General features: G+C 31.9%; 1 protein-coding gene across 1 annotated transcript in view; it reads left to right on the forward strand.

The window, feature by feature from the left end:
- LOC108915012 (tetratricopeptide repeat protein 14 homolog) overlaps positions 1–21,629 on the forward strand; it is a gene marked incomplete at its 5' end in the record, with an annotated part of 100,068 nt that overhangs the window by 77,818 nt on the left and 621 nt on the right. Inside the window, 3 exon segments of the mRNA XM_018720959.1 lie at positions 7,802–7,882; positions 8,789–9,288; positions 19,296–20,151. Of these exon segments, the coding sequence (XP_018576475.1) occupies positions 7,802–7,882; positions 8,789–9,288; positions 19,296–20,146 (1,432 nt within the window). The 3' untranslated portion in view covers positions 20,147–20,151.

The raw sequence follows: 21,629 nt of genomic DNA on the forward strand, positions 1-21,629 counted from the left end.
TTATCAGAGGCATGCCGGCGAGTTGTACTGTACACCTGCACTTTCCGTATTCCACCGTACCACATATTGTTAGTAATATGTGACCGTACCTATTTCATCGTGACGATGCGAGAACGAATCATTTGCTTTAAAATGTGTTGTAAATTGTAAAGTATCTACATAAATCAATCACTTTTTAAACAGAGGCTAATTATAAACATTTCATTTAAAAACTAATAAAACACGATCAGAAAAATTAAATTGTAAAAAATATTTTTAAGAGATCTTAGGGGAACTCATTTGGCTTGCTTCTCAAGAAAAATGTAATAATAACATGAAGACACTCTTCAACAAGCAACAGTAATTATTACATACAAAATTATGTATTCAGAATTATGGTTTCTAAAATTATACTGGATCTAATAACTAGTAAAACACAAAAATCAAATTGTGAAAAATATCTTACAGAAATCTTAGGGAGGCACTGACTCCCCCGCTTCTAAAAAAAACTGCCACTGTAGGAAATTTTAATTATCACGTTCCATTTTAGTTTAGACAGTCTGACTGATACCGAATGGATTTGCCTAATTCTTTCTTCTCTAGTAATTATATTATCGATTATATTATCTGGACTATTATCAAAATATGTGTATTAAGTACTATAATTTATTTGTGTTTATAGCTCTTTTACTATTAGACTAATTATTAATTGTCAGAATTATAATTTTTTAACGTACTTACCAGAGCTGGGTAATTCCTGGTGAAAAGTAATTAGCAATTACAATTCCCTTTTTTTTCCTGTAATTGTAATTGTATTTAAGTACTTTTTTTATTAAAGTAATTTGGAATTGTAATTGCAGTAAAACTGTTATAGGAATTGTAATTTGTAATTATATTATTTGAACTATCGAATTACAAATTATTTCTATAAGTACAAATACTTTTTCCAATGACAATTACTTTTTCTAATAATTATAGTTACTTTTAAGATCATGCGTATTGCGTAATTGCGTACAGACTTGCAGACTTCTATTATTTAATTTGAGGAAAGCCTTGTGCCGCGTGAACAATAAAAAGTGATTTGGTGAATTAACCTCAGAATTAACAGAGTATATTTTATTTTATTATAATTATTATTAATTTAGAAAAAAAACGAAGTAAAAATATGTTTTCTATAGCATCAAGTTTTATAAAAATATATATTATGTATCTATGTGTTACTGCTCTTATTTTGAGTTGAGAAAACTTCTGGTTCGGTTACTCAGCCTTTCACTCGTACTTGTTCGATTCGTAATTTTTTTAATAATAATTATTGCTTTCCAGTCTACCCAAAACTACTGTATTCTATATTTTGCAAATGTACTAACAACCAAAAAAAAGAGCATCGGGTTGAATTAATTACCTGACCAATAATATAAAATTATAGTATGAACTGAACTAGTTTAAATTATTAGATTAGGAATAAAAATATAAAAATTCTATATCAGAAAATGAATAAGAATAATCTTTTCATTTTAGTATCAATTCTAATAAATAATAAAACGCAATATTACACAACACTTTTAATTTAAATTTTTAACTTAACTTTTTCCTTTTTCTCTGTTTGGTCACTATAATTTACTTTATCATAAAAGTAATTAGAAAAGTAATTGCTAAATCCATTTTCCATGTAACTGTAATTAAATTAATATAATTCCTTTTTTAAAGAATATACTTTGTAATTGTAATTAGTTCCTTTTTTTAAAAAGTAATTTGTAATTGTAACTATTTTTAAATTACAAGTAATTACCCAGCTCTGGTACTTACTACTATTTAATAGTATTCATAAGAACTCGGAATAACAGTTTTATTATTACGATTATTTTACATGCAAAGCTTAATATTCCCATTTAAACAAGCATTGCCATCATATTGTTTTATATTATCTAAAATCTGCGCAAATACAACTCAAATATATCGAAGTTAGTTCGACTCTGGTTCGGCAAAAAATACCTTAGAACGACAACTGTGACTATCGCCCTCTTTTCGACAACATCCAAACTATAGAAATGTTGAAATACGAAGGATTTCTTCAATTATTGTTCGGCATGAAAAGATGACAGATAGTATAAAATATCAAAACATGTACCTTTCCTATTTTGTCCAATTGATTTATAAAACTACTCAATAATTCTTATTAATTCATGTATAAATAGTATCCTAAAAGCATTCTGCTGGGTGTGGGTATGTTTATAACACCGTACGCGTTTATCTGTATGTTCAACAGTCGTGTAAATATGCTTTTATTTCCTTACTTAAAATGTGTTGTCAGTTGTCTCACACCCTGAAGAACACTTTTATGAGTAGTACAGTGAAGAGATATCACACCAGGCTTGAAGCAACGATAGGTTGCTTGAAAATGACGATAAAATCGGCCAACGTCATCGTATTTGATATTGATTATACATTAAAAACATGCTTGGTTTAAAATCCTAGCTGATCCTGTTTTAAAGATATCGATAGTTTTCATTTTTCAACCATGCTGTAAAATTTTATTTAGCATAATTTAAATAAGTCATTGATACATAAAAATATTTGTTATTTGTGTGGATATATGTATATACATATATAATTTATATATATAGTATATATAACTTATATATATATAGTATATATAACATATATATTATATGTATATATATTTTTTTGTTCAACTACTCTCTTGGAGATCAGATACCATTTCCACACCATCAATGAGATAGATATCACGGCGCGTTTTTTTTAAGTGGTTTCTCCTGTAGACCTAATCCACTAGCTGAAACAAAAGTAAGTTATCTTTTTTCATTTTATATGTGTTGAGAAGAAAATGTGACTAACGCTTTCTTTAATCGGCTCGAATACGTTTCGTCATCAATCGCGTTTATTTTGAATCTTTCTCAATATTTGAGAAATTCTCTATAGACCGATTCTCCAGCCTATTCAGACCACAATCCTAAACCATCGCAATTCAAATGTATAAGGTATGGTAGGGTGGAAGAATGTTGGCTTGGGTCAATGTAAGAGATTGACACCGGTTGGCATTTGACCACCCCCCTAATTAATCAGGTTTTCCAGGTTTCCCTCATTCCTGCACTGAATGGTGGTTAGGGCCTACCAACATAAGTCGTTCCTGGGCGCAAATGCGGCCTGCTTAATCATAATATGCCGCCTCCTCTCCCGCACTGGGCTAATTCTCGTAGTTAGAATGAGGAGTAGAGATATTATTATTATTATTCAATAAACATAGAAATCTAAATAAAAAATTTAGATAAATTTGGAACGAATACACTGAAGATAAATTTTTCGAGATAAAACGTCTGAATCTGGTTTGGGCTGAGGCAGTACAGTATTGGGGGCCATGAAGACTTGCAAAATATCTAATAAAATTTCCAGGGTCCTATTTAAAAAAATGAAGTTGATGATGGTCCTGGAAAGACAAAACGTTAAGCCGCGTCCACATTAGTAAATAATTAGGTTGTATGTTGAATGTAGCATTCGACACATATTTGCGACGCAAATTCGTCATGCTGGTTGCATAAATATATACGTTGTGCGCTGTGCGTCCGCTATTAACACGTGCGTGACCTTCGGCGGTTTGTTTTGGTCTTATTTTAAATGTTAAAAATGAATTTAAACAAAGAGGATGTTCTTTTATACAATAATATCAAAAACAAAGGCTTTTATGGGATCCAAAGGATAAGTGGCATTTCAATAAAAACAAAAAAGTGGTTTTCTTTTCATTATTATCATTGCATCAGTCATGATGTTGGCAAAGTAGACATAATTAGGGGAATCTAAAATATCTGCTGAATAATTTATAAACACCACTTTGATAACACGAATCATACAATGCGAACAATAAACACCATTAAATTAGTCACAATCGTTCACAAAAACTACGTCCACACTAAATCCCATTGATCTCCGAAAAAAAACCGACCAGCTACGGATCGCGTGTGTAGAATGTGGCGAAATTGTTTGCGTGTTCTCGCATGCGGTGAACAGGTCTACATTCGCATAGATTTTAAAATTTATGTCAAACGCTCATGTACAATGTAATTTTTTACTAATGTGGACGCGGCTTTACATATAAAAATTGATTATGCCATTTGATAGAGGGCAAAAAGTGACCATGAGATAGTGTTATTTTTTCAATACCACCTCAAACAAGGCTGAAATTAAACAAAAAACGGATTCCCAAAATTTCGTTGTTTTTTTTCAAATATTTCGAAAACTAATTATGTTAGCCTTGATTTTTTAGGGGCATAATGTTGGTCCCCTGATTACGCAACTTTGCCCCCATTTAAGCTACTTCGTATCTCTTTCCGTTTCCGAGATCCCTGTAGTAAGAAGCGAATTTGTAACAGCATGTATAGTCTATAATCGAGCTATTCAAATATAGCATGTCAGTCGAAGCGTTAAATACAGCGTAGTGTTGCCATATTTGCCTTTATTGGAGGAGATGTTTGTTCAAATTTGTCAAAACGTTATATATTCATTCCATTATCACAATAATTACATTGTAAGTGCATATTTTTATTATTTTAAAATATTTAATATTTAATTCTTTAATTATAATTTTACTTTCCCGATCCTAACCATTTTTAAGAGCAATATTCACATTTGATTAAAGTTTTTTCCCAACTCGCATAAGAGCCTGTGTATAAGAGCATAATTTTTAATATCATATTTCAAAAAAATTATATTGGCAATCGATCTGATATTTTTACACGAGGCAGTTGGTATATTTATTAACAGATTTCAATGATTTTGAAAACTTTCGTACCATTTTTTTCTGTATCGAACCTGCCTAAGAGGCATATTGATAATGCCACAGAGGAATATTAATTATTTTGCAATCTTGGAACGTATTCTCTATATTTCCAAACAATATGCCATTCCCTATTCGCGGTACATTTTCTGAATGTATCCCCCGTGAATAATTGGAGTAAAAACCACAAAAAGACTATAAAACAATTCCAAGAGATGTAAGAATTGAAGGTTTTAGGATTTTTAGGTTAGCTGGGTTAGCTGAAAATGGCGGTAATTACAAATCTGAAAGAATACTGGGCAGATACGATAAATGTCTGGACATTTTCGTTTGGACACACGTCTGGACATTTATATAAGTGCGCCAACACTAAAAAAAATAACATAAAAAGTAGTAGGAAAAAGTTTAACATTTCATTTTGATTTGTATGATTATTTCGCATAGTTTTCGAGGGAACTGTTTTCATTTTCAAAATAAGTCTATTTATAAAGGTAGACCTAACCTAACTTGTACTAAATTATTTACTTCTAAAAATATCAGATAATAAATCCTACAAATAATATTCCCATTCTCCTAATTACATAGTTATCAACATTCTTCATTAGGTACTAGAACTAGATGAACACTGATGTTAAAATTCTGCTTCCATATTTTGCCAAATCAGTTTAAAATTTCTTAAATTGTGACAAATTATCAGTAATGAATTATTCTTATAAAGCATGTCATATCTGGAATAATTGTTTTCCACAATATCATTAGTTAAAAAGTTTATTCTGAAAAAACATAATAAAACATAATATCTAATATTTTTTACGGTTTGCTATAACCGGCACTTTGATCAATTTTAATTATTACAGCATTTTAAAACGTCTCAGTTGTGTTTTTTTAATTTATAAATTTATTATAGCCATGGAATTAGACCCTTCGTCTACGCTTATGCTATGACGTTTCTCAGGTCGGGCAAATCAAGTCCGTTTACACCCACTAAATAAGCATTTCCCTATTCCCTACCAAGTGCAAAAGACAGAGACAAAATACGTGGTCAAGTTGGTTCTGAAAATTTGGACGTAGGGCGTAGCGTATAGCAAATGAACTTAAACGTCATCTGTCAAAGCGCTATATCGCCGCTATCAATTTGAATATTTTCGTTTTAAATGGTGTTTTCTCAAGAACAAAAAGTGTTTATCATAGAGTCCTACTTTAGAAATGGACGCAAGATTGATGGAATATGGAAGTATTCTATTGAGGAATGTTTCATAGAATTTCAAAATCAATTTCCCGACCTTGTTGAGTACAAAATTTTTCAAAGTGCAGTTCAGCGTTGTGTTAATGTTTTTCGTGAAACGGGCAGTGTAACAAGAAAAGAAGGAAGCGGCGGACCTAAAAAGCGGACTGAAGAATTAAAAAAAAATGTTCAACAAATAATGGAAAATGCGGCAAGAATTTCTGTACGTGTTTTATCACAAATTGTGGGAGTATCAGTCGGTACCTGCCACACAGTCTTAAAAAAAGATTTGCGTTTGTTCTCCTATCGTTTAACTTGTCAGCAAGAACTTCATGAAGTTGATTTTCCGCGACTGGCTGTATTTTGTGAATGGTTTTTAAACAACTACGGTGAACTTCATAATATCACCTTTTTTTCTGATGAAGCCTGGTTTCATTTAAGTGGTTACGTAAACTCACAGAATATGAGAATGTGGTCTTCTGAAAAACCATATAACTTTTTTGTCGAGGGCCCTCTACACGCTCAAAAAATTGGAGTTTGGTGTGCTCTCAATCGAAGGAGTATTTAAGGACCTATTTTTTTTAGTGGTACTCTTACTGCGCAAAGGTATAGAGAAGAAATTATCGCTCCTCTTGTTAACCAGCTAGAAGAAAACGAAATTACAAACTTTTACTTTCAACAAGATGGCGCAAGGGCACATACGGCAGGCGAGACGATGAATATGTTGAGGGAAGTTTTCCAAAATCGACTAATAAGTCTGAACATGAATTTCCACCGAGGTCATGTGATATTACGCCGTATGATTTCTTTTGTGGTCTTACCTTAAAAACACTATTTTTGAACTGCCTATTCCTGATTTAAACCATCTGCAGGCTCGACTTATAGACAAGATTCGTGAAATTAACAATACCCCGAGCATCTTAGAAAATGTCTTTAATTCTTTGAGGAACAGGTGTGAAAAGTGCTTGGAACAAGGAGGGGGATACTTTCAGCAGCTGCTTTAATTTATTGTTATAACAAGGAGGGGGACACTTTCCGCAGCTCCTTTAATTGTTTGTTATTGTTATCACGATTATTCTTTAAAATAAAGTTATATAGTCATTAACGTTATTGAAACTGACAGCTGCTATACAGCTCGTTGAGAAATGAGGTTAAGTTGGTCGCTATAAGCTACTCCCTACGTCCAATGTGTCAGAGCCAACTTCGACCACGTTTTTATTTGAACGCTCGTTATATATCGACGTTCAGTGTAACTCAGTCTATACACGATTATAGATTCAACCGATGTGCATGGCGAGCGGCACAAAGATAAATAATATTGAACCGTATAGAAATCATTTTATATTTTATACGCATTATGGTAATAGTGTTTTTATATTATGTATTAGTCACTATAATTTCGACCGCCGAGTATAGTTATAGCAAATGTCACTCTGTGCCAGTATATAGGTTATATCTCACACTCAAAGCATGTCTGTAGATAGACATCTAAATAGCTAAATTGTTCGTCGGTTATCTCACCTATGGCAAACTGACGAGAACTAAGTTCGAAACAGGTCTATGTCTGGTGACTCTCCTGCCTGACAAATGATCTTGGCTATTTATTACTAGATATTAAGGGTGTAATTCAATGCTAGATGGGACGTATAGTCTGTGGAGTAGTTGTTTCCCCCACTATCATTAGTTAAAAAATTTATTCCTCCTAGGGTACAGGTCATGCTTTCATATTCCATATGCTTCATAGAGTATCCCACCAACATTGTATTTCCACTCTATTCATGTTTTAAAAATAACGTAATTCTTTTCAGATTTATTGACAGCTTACCAGATTTGGAAGAATTGGAATCAAAGTTAAATGCATATTATGCTCTTGAAAAAGAAACAAAAAGGTAAGTTTTGTAATCATTTTGATTAAATATTGGTTTTAATAGTTTTTTGCCATCCAAAAAAAAATTTATTATATACAGTAAAATTTCATTAATCCGGTACCATTAAAAACATAAGAGTGCCGGAGTACTGGACAATTCGAATTAATGGAATATTTATAATGTAAACAATATTAAATTAAAAAACGTTACTTTTAATTGTTTATTATTAAAGATATTGGATTGGAAGAGAGTATATATCGGTCAATAGCCATACGGCGTCAGTACTTAAATCGATGTGTGCTAATTCTGCCCGGGTTCGATTCCCGTGGCCATTAGACCGTAGATTAGCTATGCTTGTACGGAGGATTGGCACCTTCTGTGCAGGTATGGTAGGTTGGAAGAATGTTGGCTTGGGTCAATGTGAGAGATTGACACTGGTTGGCATTTGACCACCCCCCTAATTAATGAGGTTTTCCAGATTTCCTTCATTCCTACACTGAATGGTGGCTAAGGCCTACCAACATAAGTCGTTCCTGGGCTTAAATATGATATTTTTATGTTGTTAATTAGTCAATATGTATGCTATGTGCATATGAGTAGATTTCTTTGCTATATAGATAATGTTTATCGCAAATAATTTCAAAATAATTTAATTTTTTCAAATTGGCAGTAGGCTTTAGTCCCATAAGAAAAGCATAGGACTCCCCCTGCGCTGCTCACTTCCCTCGGACCCCGATATACCTCCTTAATAATAATAATATGACGCCTCCTCTCCCGCACAAGTCTCCGACTTCTGGGCTAATTCTCATGATTAAAATGAGGGGTAGAAATATTATATATATATATATATATATATATATATATATATTTCATATTGATCCTTCAGAACTATCGCACATTTGAAATTAACTTTTTTTTTTTTGCAAGGAGTGAAGTAGATGAAAGCCCCAAACATTCCTTACTAGATTCTCCATCTCCAACAAGAGAACAAAAAGCTAGACAAGCAGTAGCAGAAGCCACAGCTTCTGTAGGGAATCAAAAATGGAAGATGCATATAGGTGCAGGGACTTCAGGCAACTCACGATTTAAAAAGAAACAGCCTGAACGATTACCTCCTTCGACAGAGTGGCTAAATGAACAGGATAAACATAGTAAAAATGAAACTAATTTTAATGACTCTCCTCCGAAGAAAAGTGTTGTCCCTCTAGCTCCATCCACTGAAAAAACTGTTAGTGTAAGAAGAGCAATGGCTATGAAAGAGCCTCCTAAAAAACCAGAATCACCAAGAAAAATTAAACCGTTAGTTCCAGCTCCATTACCTAACAAAATTCCACAAGGACAAGTTGTGTTAGATAAATTTGGCAATTTTAGACTTATGACTCCACCAGAATTAAAAAAAGGAAATGATCTGCCTCCTTTACCACCAGGTAAATGTAACTTTACAGTGTGAACCTTATTAAATATATATCTATGTGCTTAAACCAGTTCACTCAAAAGGTGTCATGAGCTCTCCAAATAGTAGCATTTAGGACTAGCCTAGATCAACTAAGCAGTGTTGTGGGTATGAACTCTTAAATTTTTTTTATGAAATAGGAAGAAAAAAGTTAAATAAACATCTTAGAGTATACATCAGGGAAATAATAAAGAAAAAAGTAAATATTTACCTATATCTCAATCACTTTTAAATATACAGGGAGACCCAGTTTCCCATGCGGAAACTTCAGGGACCGATAGAGAATAAAAAAATAATAGAGTTTGCTATATAAACTATATTTGCGAAATGTTTCGCTAAGGAAATACAAGGTGTTGATTGATTTAAAAAAATCCGCTCTGGAAGGCATTTTTTATTTTTAGTTGTAAAAAACAACTTGTTCACTTCATAAGTTTACTATTCGATTTCTACGAATTATGAATTATATGATTTCGAATATTTTTCCCCATCATCAAGTTAATGTAGGGTTGAAAATATTATCTGTAAAAATTTTGCTCGGATACAGACATCAATGGTTCCGGTGATTTTTTATGTTTTTTATAATAGGTGGGGAACCTGTGACTAGGGTTTCTGCTCGAGAATTCCCGGGAAGTCTAGCATTACTCGAGACGAGAAAAAAGTGTCGAGAAATTGAGAAATTTAAAAATAGCGTGTGTTTTAAGTTCTTGACTTGAGTTTTTGACTTGATTGTGCTTGTCTATGCCCTCCCATCTCGCACCACACACCGCTGCACGTTCGTTTAGTTCGTGTATTCAGTTCGTCTCGATAAATAGCTGAGCGGTTGAAATGGTTTCTCGACTAGCTCGTGATTTATTTATTTTAAGTTTTTAAGGCTAATAAGCTAGTCTACTTTGATGATTCTCATTTTTTATGCACATATCTAGTTAAAAGACTGAAAAAATTTTATTAGCAGATACCTAATGTTGATGTAGATTCTGAAAATATTTAGTTCCTGTTTCTTTAGTAAATTATTTCATTTTTGTTTTGTTAATTAAAATATTGTGATTATAAGTAGTAATAATAAATAGGAAGAACGCTTCTGTATCTTGAAATTAAAACTTGTTTTTTTTTTTCAAGATTTCTTCGGTTAGATTCCTTATCTATTTGTTTAATTAAAAGATTGTGTGATTAATGATTATTAAATATTGGAAGGAAGTCAAGATTCAAAAACATTGAAATAAACATATTGAAAGTGTTTAATAAAAAGACAAATTAAAGGTTTTAAAGAAGATACTCAAAGTTTAATTTAGTTTTGTTAGTAGAAGTAGAAACATTTGTAAGTAATTAATAAAAAGACAATAAATAATAAATGTTGATGATGATAAATATATTAGCGTGTTTTTGTTTTGTATTGCAATACCAAAATTATGACTTTTTAAGTTTTAGAAATTTCTCGAAAATTCGAAAATTTCCGGGAATTCCTAGTCGAGAATTCTCGAGTCCCGAGAAAAAAAAATAAGCCGAGAAATCAGAAACCCTACCTGTGACCTCCGTAAGTTTCTTGTAGCCTTTAAAAAAGTATCTTGTATTTTTATAAAAGTAGCATTTATAGGTATATCAACTACTTTATTACTGCCTAATTTAAATATCGCATCCAATGGTGAAAAAAGTTCCCCACCTATAGTTTGCAGGGTTCGTAGCGGCCGGGAAAACCGGGAATACCGGGAAAAGTCAGGGAATTCGTTATTCTTCATAAAAAACAGGGAATAGTCAGGGAATTTTAAAAATATTCATGAAAGTCAGGGAATTTAATGTTTGCAACTGGAAATTTTGCTGAAAGCCGGCCCTGTGTTCTTGAAAGAGAAAACTATTTGTGGTTTTGAAACCTTTATAAGAGGTTCTTAGGGTATAAAAAAGATTATGGAGTCCAGTCGAGAAAAAATTTAATGCATAAACACCAATTAGTATGTAAAAATAAACTACAAGTGACCTGGATTTTATTTTTATAAGTCAGGGAAAACCTGGAAAAGTCAGGGAATTCTTCATTACTTTTGAACTATGAACCCTGGTTTGTCTCAATTACAATTAATTATTTATGTATGTTCATTAATTTATAAAAACCACCATTTGATTGACTTAGAAAGAGAGCCAAATTGGAGATTGCCCCGGGCGGCAAAAGTTCTAGGTCACCCTGTATTTCTCTCTAATTTAATAGATAGATTTCTGAAGATACAAAATTAGAATATAACAGATATTAACAGTTACAATTATTAGATGAACAAATAGTTAACATAAAAACTATTAAAAGTTCAATAAACTTTTTCTTTTACTTTTTGTTTTTTATAAAGCTATTCAATTCTCCAGCAGTAACTTGTGCTGGGAAAATGATAACTCAGTTTTTAAATAAACACAATGTGCATGTTCGGAAACTAACTTCCTCAAATTTGCAAATCATTTTTCTAAGGGAAAATTTTTTGAAAATAAACTTCAATTTTTATTTTTAATTCATCTGAAAGTTCTTGCAGCTTCTGAACGCAGTCTCCAAAAATTAGAATTCTTTGGGGTATAGAAATGCTAAAAAAAAAATTAAAAATTGAGTTTTAGTCCAGTTGGTAGAGGTTCGGCGTGTGTCAAACCTTGATAACCCGGAAATAATTACACAGGTCTACTTTAAATGATGAGTACAGTAACTGATTAATTTGCTGACAAAGTATTTTATCAGGAAAAAAAGTTATTAACAATTTAATCGTGAAAAAAATTTTTTTTAATATTCTTTAACCTTTAACTTTTCATTTTCGAGCGCGAGCTCCGCTCTTTGGCGCTTGTTTACTATTAGAAATATGCAACAGTAAATTTAAACAATTGTTTACTTAAAGTAAAAGGTTTACCCCACACGTACGATTTTGTTTTATGTTAATATGTTGAATAATATACGACTACGGCTAACAGGCGCAAAATGTTAAGTAGCTTAGGATCTAAACGATGAAAATATATATTTTTTTAAATTGTAGATAATTATGCTGGCTAATCTACCGTAATGGAATATTTTATAAATATACGTCCAAAAATTTAAAAAACTGTGACGTATAAAACTAGGGTGACGTACAAAACCTTACCAAAACTGCAAAAATGAAGATACTTGAATTTTGCAAATTGCTTTTAGTTTCTGCATATTTACACTATGTGTATACCAAATTTCAAGTGTCAGCAAAGTTTCGAACAAATTTGGCAAAGTTTCGAGTTTCAGATGCCGATGAATGTATAACACCTTATAGAACAAAAAGTTTTGCTCTCCTGATTTTCGGCTTTAGCGTCATTATTGCATATATATTGAACTGTAGTTTTCGAAAGTTTTATCACTTTTTGTTTATAATTGACATTTTTACAGCAACTTAAAAAAAATGGCGTTTTAAACCGTTTTTTCAATCTCACGGCTTTGTTATTGCAAATTTCGTAATCGGACCACCGCCATTTTGTAGCTATTTTTATTACGAACAAAATCATGCCCTAAGCATTTTTTCGTACAGTCATCCCGCTGAGTTATTTAAAGGAAACTACTAAAAAAAATTTTTTTCACGATTAAATTGTTAATAACTTTTTTCCTGATAAAATACTTTGTCAGCAAATTAGCCTGTTATTATACTCATCATTTAAAGTATTCCTGTGCAGTTATTTCCGAGTTATCAAGAAAATGTCACCAACAGTAACTTTTCGGCCTCTGCCGACTGGAGTATTTACACTTCTTGCCATGAAACCACAAACAAAAAAATCATAGCAGACTAGGATTTGAGAAAAGTTATAGTTTCAAAATATGTGCTTGTTTGGGGGTTTATTAAATAATTTTTTAGATCATTTTAATGAAAAAAGTTGTAAATGTATGTAAAAAATGCCTTAGTTTTCAAGATACAGTATTTTTGAAGAGTTTGGTGTCTACACAAGTATCTCACGATATTTCTTGTAGATCAATGAACTCGGGCTAGTGATTTAAGTAGATTAAAGGTAAAAATTCATTGAATTTGTATATAATTATATCAACCAGTAGCGGAGATAGGATCTTTAAAAATTTTTATACTTAAATTAGAATTCCAAGATGATTAAGATTTCTTCTTATCCGTTTATAACAAAAAGTAAAAGTATGATATAATTTTGTATGAGAAAATAGGTGAAAGGACAAATTTATTTTCAATGTGGTGGTTACCTCTCTTCCTCTCATTTATAATTGATTAGATCATATTTTTTGGAATAAATGGATAGGAAGATATGGATTTAAAAATCTTGTTCACTTTGAAGTCTCGATTTAACCATTGTAGATTTTTTATTTATGACGGTATTTGAAACAAATTGTTTATGAAGGTGCTAATTTCAAAATTAATGTTGATCAATTTTATTGTAAATGCAATTAATAACAGTTTTGCCAACATTTTCCCAACATATACAGGATGATTCTCAGTCATAATGTCATTAATTTTAAGAGCAGATAGATAAAAATGAGTATAATACGATGGCTTGATTAAAAAAATTTAAATGCACATTTAAGCTGAAAAAAAATATTTTCAAATCATTATTTAACCCCCTTTTCAGGCTGTTACTGACCGGCTGACGTCAGCCGGTTATTCACAATATTATGCACGGCTACGATATGAACAACGCGCCCTAGATGCAACGTTGCCATATTTATATATTTTCGCTCATATAAAGACAATAAATAAACAGTTTGCTCATTTCAGCCAATAATAATTTAAAATGCTATAAATAATTTTTTATTTATGCAATCAACATATTAAATTGTTGTTGTTGCCCAGCAAGAACCTCGAGGAGGTCTGAGCATGCCTTGCCAAAAATCAGTTTTTATTAGCATCATAATGTTAATATTTTAACAACATTTGCTGTAAGCCCGAAGGGGAAGGTTTTCAAACAATTCTACTAAAAATTAGTAACGCGGCCCATTCAGATGTTCAGGTAGAAAATGCGGCCCAATTAAACGATCGCCATTGACATTGACACCGAATCTCCTCTGAAAGCTATACCACCGACGAGTAGTGTGCGGGTAGTAGTGTGTTTCATCTGACCAAATGTGACTATTATGGCTGCAAAGAAATTAGCTGTTTCACTTTAAATAAGATTTAATATTGAAGTTACAAAACCCCAAAAGTTCAAATAATTTAAATTTCATTTCATAACCATTTCAATTTCGTTACAGAAATAATGTCATAAAAAACCAACACTCACTAGATAAATTATAAAGAGAGGATAAATTGTATGCAGTATTTAAATATTGACTGCAATTAGAAGAGAGACTTGTATATTCCATAAAAAAACAATGGGACGGAGACAAATAAACAACTCGGTACGTCGTGTTTCCGACCTAGGGTAACCTGTGGTTCAGTAACCTTTTAACCCAGTTTTAATTTGCACACGTGCACCATATAGTCCAGGAGCCCGATGTGCAAACAACTTATTCTTAAATATTTGACCTCTTGAATCCAAAGAAACTTGGTCGCAAAGCCTGAAAGTGGTCAGTTTAATTGTTATCAACAAATTAAATGTTTAAATGGCTGTAAAAAGTTTATTTTTATAGCTAGTACAATTTATTCGCTAATAGTTACGTTTTCTCATAACAAATATGTATTTTTTTGGAAATTAAAAAAAATTAACTTTAACCAAAGTTATTGCAAATTTAGTGCAAATTTCTTACATTTTCCGTCTCCGTGCGCACTAATTTTACCATATCTGGTTCTAAGTTCCATTTATTTATTAATTTATTTAATAATTAATGGCATCTTAGAAAGTTGTGAAATTTCAACGAAAATGCCGGTTTTAATTGTTTATAAGGTTTTTTTTATTATTCAACTTCGACGAAAAGCCAAAAAAGTTACCGGATATTGTTCTTTGCATTCTAACAATCAAGCAAGGCATGAAATCATTGTTAGGATGCGAGGAACAATAACCGGTAACTTTTTTGGCTTTTCATAAAAATTGAATAACAAAAAAAGTTTTATAAACCAATAAAGCCAACATTTTCGTTGAAATTCCACAACTTTCTAAGCTGCCATTAATTTTTAAATAAATTAATTAATCAATGGAACTTACCTATCTTGTAAAATAAAGTTTAAGTTTTAAAATGAGATGTGCGTCTCAATCCGTCCAATTGAACCAGAGATATGGTAAAATTGGTGCGCGCAGAGACGGAAAATGTAATATATTTGCACTAAATTTGCAATAACTTTGGTTAAAGTTAATCTTTTTTTAATTTTCAAAAAAATATATGTTTGTTGTGAGAAAACGTAATAATTAACAGATAAAAAATTGTACTAGCTATAAAAATAAACTTTTTACAGCCATTTAAACATTCAATTTGTTAACAACAATTAAACTGACCACTTTCAGGCTTTGCCACCAAGTTTTTTGGTTTCAAGAAGTCAAAATACTTAGGAATAAGTTGTTTGCAGCCGTGGCATTCTGTTTGGCTACGGAAACCTATCTGGCCGTTAGACATACAAGTGTAGTAGCAAAAAGTTGTCGGTCTTTTATCAAAGGAAAATCGTGTCAACAAATTGAATTTAAAGTCTAAAATACCGGCTGTGTTCTCATAGTAGCTGTAGTCGCCCAGGTGCATCGAATGTACGAAGTGGTCGGTTATACGTCAAATACTAACCTGGCCAGCTTGGACGTAAAACAGAGAGCGCCTCCAAAAAACAAGTAAACAGTGGCGCAACAGGTAAAATGTAGTACATTATATGGAAATTAAAAAACAAATTGGATTTATAATAAATTACATTTAAAATAAATAGTTTATGAGAATAAAGGAATTTTTGTAGGAACAAGGGTGCCAGACGTGAACTGTTCCATTTGTCCCTTCATAATGTATAAAGAAATTATTCAATTTCTAAAACCCGTAAAAGCATAAATGTAAAAAGCGAATTGCACTGAATCCCTTGACAGGCAATGATTTACTACTTTGTATAGAATATGATCCTACTTAGAACTCGGACAAGACGTAAATAAACATCTTTGTCTGGACACATGATAAATAGATATTTTACCTTAAATATTGTGATAACAATTGTTATTTATTTATGCTAAAACAACAAATGAATAGGGATGATTGTTTCCATTGTACATTATTACATTTTATCATTTTTATTATTAATAACATTAACGTTTTCACGTTTTATAATTTATTATGTTAAATAATACACAGTTTTAGTATTTCAATTTATTATTCAATATGCAGTTGCGTATAACCAAAGTTTACATAATAAATGTAAACTTTAGTGTAAATCTAAACTTTGGTGTAACCTAGGTAGGCACTTATTGTTTTTGAGAAAGCAACACTTATGTTTTTACCTGTTTAAAATGCCAGCACGAGTAAAATAGCATTCATCCGTCCAGGGCACTTTGTTAATAAAGTTCTGCTGCCCTTCGATTTAGGAACCAATTGCAAAATTCAAGACGATTGGAGAAATAAGATGCTTCTAAAGCTTGAACTTTTTGAAAATGTGTTATGTTAACTCCTTTGCGGGAAAAATGCGGGAGATATGGAGGGTGGTAGATTTGAATAAAAGCTTTAAATTGTTAGGTAATTGGTTTTGTAACCGTGTGTAGTGTATTTTGTATATTCGGGTATTTAGTGTGTCGATTCTTTTTATTTGATAAAATTCAAACCTCTGTTTTATTTATTTTCTTTTAACGAAAGTTGACTTTGAGAAGTAAGGCTTGTTCTAACCTTTAGGGGGGGTCAATAGTAGTGTAAATTCAGAATCGCGACTGAATTCCACCCCTGCATCAGCCGCCATCTTGAATTTAAGGAAAAATCGTTTTTGCTCAATATCTCGGCCATTTTCAACTTTACAACAAAAATGGTAAGGACTTAAGTTGTTGCGATGCGATTTCCTACAACTTCTTTTATTACAAATTTTATCGTGCAATCGATATTTTTCAAGTTAAGGGGGAAAATAGTGAAAGTATAATTACAGAATTATTTCGTTTGTTATTGACTTTACGACAAATGTACATAAACAATGTTGGAAAGAATTATATTTTCTACAATTTTGATCCCTTTGATTTTTTCGCAATACCAATATTTAAGGTCCTACGCTTGCGGTAAAGACGCGAGCGTAGGACCTTGCGGGAGTTGATTTCAAAGGAATTGTTTTTGCTCAATATCTCGGCCATTTTCAACTTTACAACAAAAATGGTAAGGACTTAAGTTGTTGCAAATGCAATTTTCTACAACTTCTTTGTCTACAAATTTTATCGTGCGATCGATATTTTTCAAGTTAAGGGGGAAAATAGTGACAAAGTATAATTATTGAATTATCTCGTTTGTTATTGACTTTACGACATAAATATACATAAACAAATTTGGAAAGGATTATATTTTCAACAATTTTGATCTCTTTGATTTTTTCACTACTACCAACATTTAAGGTCCTATACTTGCGGTAAAGGCGCAGAGCAATATAAAAATCGTTTTTGCAAACTCTTTTCCACACCACCACCGGGGTAGAGTTTCAGGCAATTCTTTTTTTTACGTGGTATCCCCAATAAGCCTAATCCTTGTGTCATTGCTTGCAAGATAGTTGCGACTTCTGCTATCTTCCTCTTTATAAAAGTTTCTTGCAAGCGTTAAAGGTGTAAGCCATGTTTTTTTAAACTTTATTTTTTCTTATAAAGTTTGGACGTCCAGAAGCTCTTGTCTTGAGATGTCGTCGCTACTAATTCATTTTTTTCTTTGACGATGGTCCTGGCAAATGAACATCGTTGGTTACCTCTTCGCAGTCGTCGTCCTCATTACATTCAGTTGATTCAGCAGGATTTGTGATGATATCATCATCGTCCTCCTCATCATCATCGAGTAATTCTCGAAGCTCGACAACATTTTCGCAGGTCTCGCCCCTGCAGCTCTGGCATATAATAGTACATTTCAGTGCGGGTTCTGCAGTGGTAGTGATGGGCTCTAACCCACGGGGAGTTTTTTTCAAACTGAACCTTTCTGTATGCGACAAGATTATTCTTGTTCATGGCCAGCTGCCGGTGACGTCAGGCCTATGGAATGTTGATCCCTTGAGTTTAGTTAGGCTTGCCATAGGCGTAGGACCTTAAATGTTGGTAGTAGCGAAAAAATCAAAGATCAAAATTGTAGAAAATATAATTCTTTCCAACTTTGTTTATGTACATTTATGTCGTAAAGTCGATAACAAACGAGATAATTCTGTAATTATACTTTCACTATTTTCCCCCTTAACTTGAAAAATATCGATCGCACGATAAAATATGTAATAAAAGAAGTTGTAGGAAATCGCATTTCCAACAACTTAAGTCCTTACCATTTTTGTTGTAAAGTTGAAAATGGCCGAGATATTGAGCATAAACGATTTTTCCTTAAATTCAAGATGGCGGCTGATGCAGTGGTGGAATTCAGTCGCGATTCTGAATTTACACTACTATTGACTCCCCCCCCTAAAGGTTAGAACAATAAAATTGTGGTCCCTAATTTTTTCTTGGTTAAGCCCTTTTTTTGTCTATCCCGACTGGACATGTGTACTTGGCAACGCTGTTCGCCTCAGTTGACGATTTGTTCGTGACATTACGTTACAAAATTTTCCTAGCATCCGGGCATCTGGCAGGGCCGCCCTCTTAGAGGGAGTTATGGGTTGATTTCCTTCATTTTTAAGTCGAGTAAAAAAAAAAATTTCCGATTTTCTGTCTTTATTAAGCCTTCCGAATACGTGGTTAAAATTAATGACATTATGACTGAGTCATCCTGTATACTGGCCAAAAAAGTAGGAAGATGTTTAAATAATTTTTTTATTTTGTTTTGTAATTACGAATAACTTATGTAATTTTTTGTAAAATTAAAATAAAGCAGCTTTAGTACTCAAAACTATTTCACAACATTAAAATTTATCTATGGTAATGTGACTGACTATTTTGGCAAAAAATGTATCAAATTATAATTTTGTTTATTAAAAGTACATAATTTAATAAAAAAAATTTTAGGTCGCCGTCCACCTGAACCTCCAGGACGACCCAGATCAGATAGTAGATCACCTAAGAGGCGTAGTAGATCTCGTTCAAAATATAGTAGATCTAGGTCATCTAGCATTTCAAGATCAAGATCTCGTAGTTACCGTAGTAGGTCTCGATCATACTACAGTCGTTCTAGATCAAGATCTGGCAGTTATTATTCCAGAAGTAGATCAAGATCAAGAAGTTATTCAGGTGATAGAAGGAGATATCGAAGAGGCGGTTTCAGAGGTCGGTATAATGATCGTGGTACATATTACAAACCTCGTTTTCAAAATCCAAGACATAGTCAAAGAGGAAGAGGGGGTGGGTATTATAACAGAGATTCTAGATATAATGACAGAGATTATCGTGGTCGCGGAAGACCTTATCCATACAATAATCGAGGCAATCGTAGACCAAGGGGAAGATATCAACGAGGAGGTTATCGCGATTATAGAGATAGAAGATATGATAGAAGCCGTTCAAGAGATCGAAGCAGATCATACAGTGGAAGTCGTGACCGTGACTCCGATGACACTACTATGAAAAGAGGCTCTGTAGAAACTGATAAAGTTAACAAGTACAATGATGGAGAAAATCAGTCTATAAGACACGAAGGTCCATTATCTGAAGGTGAGGACAGAGACGACTATACTAATGAAAAACTAATAGATAGAGATGAATTTGCTGGTAAGTGGGCAGAAAAAGATGATTGTGGTGAGAGTTCCAAAGAAATTTCTGCAACAGTAAATATGGAAGACACGGATAAATTCACGAATAAAGTCAAAAAAGAAAAGAAAGAAGATGGATTAGAAAGAAGTAAAGATTTATTAAAAAAATAATACTGGTGAGTAAATTCCTTATTAAACTGAATAAAATTTAGAATCATTACTGAATTGGTCAAATTAAAACTTATTAGTTACTGTGAGATTGTTTGATGTTCTGAAATGTAATTACATATATAAATGTAGTTAGTGACATAAAATTAATATAAATGATTATATATTATTTATCTTTGTAAACTTTGTCCTCTTTATTATGTATCTATTTTCTCCCAGTTTTTATAAGTTTGCTGTTTAATGTAATAAATACTGTATTAATACCTCCTCAATTTATTATTACAAGTAGTGATAGTCTACAGACATCTAAAATTATTTAAATATTTCAATCTGTCACAAATGGATTGTAGGCAATGTCGGTTTATTGTTATAAGGAATTTGACATTAGTGACATTAAAAAAAAAACAAATTCTTTTCCGATGTAGGCGTAATTCTGTATAAGAGTTTAGTCTTGCTATTTCATATAAAAATTAGATTTATTATAATTTGTATTCTATTATATAACCTTAGTGGATTGTATTATTATGAGGGTATGCATTATTTACAAAATCAGAATATATAGTGTGACCCACTAAGAACCAGTGGATACTTCAAAAAAAATTTTGAAACATGATTTGAATGATTTTTTTTATATATTCATTATATGTGTAATGGCCTTCTAGATGTTTTTGCTGAACTAGTTATGATGATCCAGTTGACAATCCGTAGCCTGCTGTGATATTTTCTTATTCAAAATCTAACATCATTTTGTAAAGCAGAATTTGTGATGGGATGAAAAGCATTACTAATGCTGGTGATTATAATTAGCAAATAATAGTTTCATCATCATTTGAAAATTAACCCAAAATTTTGAAAATATCAGGTCCTTAACATAAGAAAAGTCCCATTATTTTAGTCCAAAGAACGTGTTGACCTACTAATGTGTAACATATGTATATATATATATATATATATATATATATATATATATATATATATATATATAAACCAAATTTCTTTTTAGACAGGGATTAGACAAGGATAAAAAAGTTACACTCTTTTAAATTTTCAAGCTTTGGAAACTATTATTTAGTTTCTTTATCAGAAAAAAACCACAAGAGGATATAAATTAAAATTTTTCTTATAATTAGTCATTAAAAAATTGCTTACTATTCGAGAATTGCATATGAAGTTAGCAAACATAGGTCCACCTACCGCTAATTTCATGTTTACCTATCATGTTTGCTAACTTCATATGCAATTCTCGAATAGTAAGCAATTTTTTAAAGACTAATTATAAGATAAATTTTAACTTACATCCTCTTGTAGTTTTTTCCTCATGAAGAAACAAAATATAGTTTCCAAAGCCTGAAAATTTAAAAGAGCTTAACTTTTTTATCCTTGGCTGCATCTCCGTCCAAGAAAGAAATTTGGTTTTCAACTTAGACAGCCATCTAATTTTTTTGGTGTATATATATATATAACGTCCAGAAGCTCTTGTCTTGAG

This window comes from Anoplophora glabripennis, unplaced genomic scaffold (genome assembly GCF_000390285.2).
Source record: "Anoplophora glabripennis isolate ALB-LARVAE unplaced genomic scaffold, Agla_2.0 scaffold1151, whole genome shotgun sequence".
Lineage (NCBI taxonomy): Eukaryota > Metazoa > Arthropoda > Insecta > Coleoptera > Cerambycidae > Anoplophora > Anoplophora glabripennis.